This window comes from Gymnoscopelus microlampas (genome assembly GCF_963454915.1).
Source record: "Gymnoscopelus microlampas genome assembly, chromosome: 10".
Classification (NCBI taxonomy): Eukaryota; Metazoa; Chordata; class Actinopteri; order Myctophiformes; family Myctophidae; genus Gymnoscopelus; species Gymnoscopelus microlampas.
The window spans coordinates 47,482,768-47,487,956 of NC_139947.1; the positions used below are offsets into that span (position 1 = coordinate 47,482,768).

The following is a 5,189-nucleotide window of genomic DNA, read 5'->3' on the forward strand; positions in this document are numbered from 1 at the left end:
GATTGATTGCTAGGAACCAAATCGACCACAATACACACTCAGACTGATGCCTTGCCATGTAGATTGGGCTCCCAGAGATGAGAATCGTATGAAATGGGGGTCCGCGACCTCATGCAAAACAAACTGGGGGTCCTCAAAATGATAAAGGTTGATAATCACTGCTCAAAAATCTATGTACACATGTTTCTTAATGTTTTGTATCTGTCTCTCTTTCTCACCCATCCACCCCTGTCTCTCTGTCCAATGGTTCCTTGCTGTCTCTCTCATTCTTTCTCTCTCTCTGACTCCTCTCTCTACGCCACTCTCTCTATCAACCCTATCTCCCTGTGTGTATCTTTCTCTCCCACCTCTACCGGGTTCCTCTCATCACGCTGTCCCTCCAGGTACAGACGGCGCGGCCTCCAGCTACCATGTCAAACAGTTGGAGGAGCAGAACGGCAGGCTGAAGGAGGCCTTGGTCAGGTTAGTCAAAATGTGTACATCTGTTTAAAAACAACTGCAGTTGACCCAAATGGTTTCCAATCAGGAATGACTTGACAACAGCATGATAGTCATAATAACCATTATCCACAAAAGCAAGTGGTTTAAAAATAAACCACTTGACTTAAATGATATGTAGGTGTCCTCTGCTGCCTCGGACACACGCACATTGTACTTTTACAATAAGAAGACATAGTCTGGTTATGGCATTGCCTCCCTGTCAAATTGTAAGCAGAGTTGTACCGATACTTTAAGGGGTAACATGTTCTAGTTTACTATTTCACCATATCTAAACTACTTTAACAATACATTTTACACACTTTAATTATACAATGAACAATCAAACAGCTAAGTATGCAATACACATGAACCTAATTTTATTTAACCACTTAAGCCCTAAAATTCTCACTTACATGCCCAAAATTGCGACGGGACGTTGAATGAAAGTGGTTAAATATTGTATTTGCTGATGCTGATATTGTCAAAAAAATAGAACGTTTAAAAGAACAAAAGCACAGCAAAAGAAACACAATACAAAGTGATGAAAATTGTAAGAGGCAATCCATTTGGGTTAAACAGGTTTCCTTTGCAGATATGAATGTCATTCTGTCAAATTTGCAGATATTAGTGAATGGGATTGGGTGAAGTGACATTTAAATGGATATGGATAATTGTACGTGACTTTCAAACCATGTGCCTCTTGTAATGATTGTGTGTGTGTGTGTCACAGGTGGATGCTGCGCTGGGGTCAGAGGAGATGGTGGAGACCCTGACGGAGAGGAACCTGGACCTGGAGGAGAAAGTCCGGGAGCTGAGAGAGACGGTCACTGACCTGGTCAGTGCACCTGTGTTCTTCACCCCGACTTGCATGCAATCAGTGTTTCATAGCCCATTAAGACCTGAGGCCCATTTTACAAACGCCCTCTCAGTGGTTCTCAAACCTTTTCATGTCAAGGAATTGTACACAAATTGTTGTACAAGCTTGCAGCATGGCACGAAGTGACACGTTGTGAGCTTGTAGATCTGCTATTTTCAAAAGATTTGTACCGGTATACATTTTGAAAACTTAAAATGGGACATTCTGCATAAGGAATACTTTTACTTTTGGTATTTTAAAGGAATAGTTTACCCCGAAAATAACTTTCCGTCGCATTCCTAAGCCAATAATTTGATGACCGGCAGCGGTTCCGTATGGAGACACAAAGGAGATTCTTTGTATCTCCATACAGAACCGCTTCCGGTGAGTAATCGATAGAAAACGTAATTTTGGGCGTGACCCCTTACTATCCTTAAGTACATTTTGATGCCACTACTTTTGTAGTTTTGCCCAAGTAAATTTTGAATACCAGACCTTAGCTTGTAACAGTTTTCCTACATTGTAGTATTGATAATTTTACTTAAGTAAAAAGATTTGAGTACTCCTTCCACCACATTTGGCTTTGTTCTACGCCTTACAATGTATATACTACCACACATGACGGTCGGTCCCCTCTTCTGTCCTCCCAACAGGAGGCCATTAATGACATGAACGACGAGCTCCAGGAGAACGGCAGGGAGACTGAGATGGAGCTGAGAGAGCAGCTGGACATGAGCGGGGGTGAAAGGTCTGCGAGGCCCACAAGAGAGTTGATGCTGCCCAGGAGACCATGGCCGATTACCAGCAGACCATCAACAAGTACAGAGAGCTCACTGCCAGCCTGCAGGTGCATAGATCACTACACACATACACGTTGTACTACTATACTTACTTACCGCAACATTTTAGGATGGATTTTCGTTTTAAATGCATTTTTTCCCCCATGAGTTTTTTTGCCGTTTGTAACCCTGAACCTAACTCTAAATCCTAATTCTGACCTGAATCTTTTCCTAATTGTAACCTTGGCTCTAAAAGTCTTTGTTAACAAATTCTCTTGTGGTGTCCAGGAAAATGGCCTTCACAAGGTCAATTTCTACTATACTTATGGGGACACGCGGCCCTCAAGTATATTCATAAACACACACACACACACACACACACACACACACACACACACACACACACACACACACACACACACACACACACACACACACACACACACACACACACACACACACACACACACACACACACACAGGAATGAGAAGTGAGCTGCTATGATTATCAGTAGGTCGTCAGTAAATGCACATTGCTCACTGCTGTCTGTGTGTGCTTTTCCCTGTGCACCAGGAGACCAACAGAGAGCTGACCAACCAGCAGAATGCCAACGCTGAGCAGGTCCTGCTGCATCCTCCTGCAGAGATGTTTGATTTCAAGATAAAGTTTGCAGAGACCAAAGCTTATGCCAAGGTACGGCTGAGACGAATGTCAGAATGATAGGAATCTGATTGGGAGTTGATGGGGATTTTAATCAATCCAATGACAATAAAATGTCTAAAGTGACACTTTGGTACCACTACCACAAAACTCAAGCCAAGCCATACTGGAAAGAAATGGATTGGAAAAGGTTGTATCCAGTTTAACTGAGCACTAGGCTTACGTGATCATAATTCTTGTTAATGGCATCAATGGACATTTAGTTTAAAAGTTTTACATTAATAAAAGTTTAAGAAGAGTAATGAATAGTAACCGCTCATATCATAAAATTAGGATAATCATTTCTGGATCCTAAAATTATTACGATATTTATCAATTCCGATTCCTTCATTTTCATGGGTACCTGGCAGTTTGGATATGGTTCCTAATTTCTATTCCCAACCGTGACTGTGTGTCTTCCAGGCCATCGAGATGGAACTGAGGAAGATAGAGGTGGGCCAGGCTAACCGCCAGGTGTGCCTCCTCACCGCCTTCATGCCTGAGTCCTTCCTCCGCCATGGAGGAGACCACGACTGTATCCTGGTGCTGCTGCTCATTCCAAGGCTCATCTGCAAGGTGTGTGTGATCTGCAAAAAAACGAAAAAAATAGTCTGACCAATGCCACATGGGTTCGATCCTGATTTTGGAGAGTCCTAGACCACTAATGTTTGACCGATCTTTTGTAAAAAAAAAAAGTATTTTAATGTATTTAACAACATAAGCCCTGTTCATACATTTTCAGAAATAGCCTATCTACAAGCTCACAATGTGTCGTGAGCTTGTAGATCGACTATTTTTGTTATTGTTTTGAAAACGTTTGTTAATGTTCACTTAAAATGACATGCCCAAATAGGGACACTCTGTTGAAAGTGGTAAAACATTGGGACACATCGGCAGCCAACCGATGTATCGCTCAGGCTCTGCTTACCACCTGTTCCCAACATGTCCGTGTGTCATTTCCCCTGCAGGCGGAGTTGACCCCCTGCAGGGAACCGCGATGAGGGGATCCCGTGGAGAGCAGCTCAGCTTCGCCTCAGGACTGGTCTACTCCCTGGGCCTGCTGCAGGCCACTCTGCACAAATATGAACCGTGAGTGACTATCACACATGAGAGACTAAATTGGGAATGTTGTCATTGGAGAATACCCACCATGCTAAAACTTTATAACAAGATTCCAAATAAATTAAAAGATTCTGGTAATGCTCCATGTTGCTATCCAGAACTGAACACCTTTATTCCCAATGTATTGAATATCTTCAATAAAAATTCAGTCCAATGAGAGACAACTTTTCTCGCTCGTATTTCGTTTATAAGTTTTGTCCTCTGTTAACTACTTAAGCCCTACATACTTACCGTCATACCGTATGACGAATAGTGAAACTAGCATAAGCTCACAACAATCTGCTATTTTTGCTGCAAGGGAAAGTGCAACATTGTATCATATTGGTCCCTGAATCTGAACAAAGCAAACGCACTACTGGTTTGAAAACACACTTAATGCATTACTTTTGAGCGTCCTGTGTATCACAAAAACCTTAACGTTATCGGTCTCTCCACTCTCGCCACTTCTAACATTATCTGTCCTTCCATTGTCATGTCCTCCTCTCATCCAGGGCTATGAGTGGCTGCAGTGTGGAGGTGTTTAAGAGGATGGGCACGCTGTACTCTGAAATGAGCGTCCACGAGGCAAGCGCTCTCTGGACTACTTCATCGACCTGCTGCACAAAGACCAGCTTGATGAGACCATTCAAGTGGAGCCACTCACCAAGGCCATCAAATACTACCAGGTAACAACAATACAGGACCTCTAGGCTGCCATCTAGCATTTAAAACATGCACACACTTGTGTGTGTGTGTGTGTGTGTGTGTGTGTGTGTGTGTCTCTCTCCATGAAAAAACTGTGCATGTGCCCGGTCTGCATTAATACGCATTCAACATATTCATGCTTGTTACTTGTCTGTAAGTAACTCACTACTGTTGTGTCCTCCAGCATCTGTACAGCATCCACCTGGCGGAGCACACAGAGGACTGCACCGTGCAGCTGGCTGACCACATCAAGGTATTTCAACGCCTTGTGATTTTATTTTGTCTTTATTTATTTTTTGTTGGTGTTTGCTGGGTTACATGTCGCCTTTCCGATGTTAACGAACCCTATACCTAACCCTAACCGCACGCGGAAGCCACTAGTCGGAGTGGCGAGATGTCGGAATGGAAGGCGGTTACCGTTTGCTGCTGTCTGCTGCACCTTTAATGCGGTCACACCCTTGCCCGTTAAAGCCGAAAGCAAGCTACGTACACTGCAACTGTAAAGACAAACGGATCTAACAAAATAAGACTAAGGAGGTTTATTTTGTAATTTGGTGATTTTTTTTAA

The 5,189-nt window shown here is 43.1% G+C and overlaps 1 protein-coding gene across 1 annotated transcript; it reads left to right on the plus strand.

Moving 5' to 3' along the window:
- Positions 1-1,213: 1,213 nt before the first annotated feature.
- Positions 1,214-2,809, plus strand: LOC311053720 (dynactin subunit 1-like). The gene is made up of 3 exons (XM_084069388.1): positions 1,214-1,315; positions 1,990-2,183; positions 2,690-2,809. The coding sequence occupies exons 1-3, from the start codon at positions 1,238-1,240 to the stop codon at positions 2,706-2,708; spliced, it is 291 nt and encodes a 96-aa protein (XP_083925514.1). The 5' UTR covers positions 1,214-1,237; the 3' UTR covers positions 2,709-2,809.
- Positions 2,810-5,189: the final 2,380 nt, after the last annotated feature.

Excerpts from the sequence above, each read along its gene's own strand:
- LOC311053720 (XM_084069388.1), top strand. The coding sequence starts at position 1,238 with ATGGTGGAGACCCTGACGGAGAGGAACCTGGACCTGGAGGAGAAAGTC. Across the intron at positions 1,316-1,989 it reads GAGAGACGGTCACTGACCTG|GAGGCCATTAATGACATGAA; the intron begins GTCAGTGCACCT and ends TCCTCCCAACAG.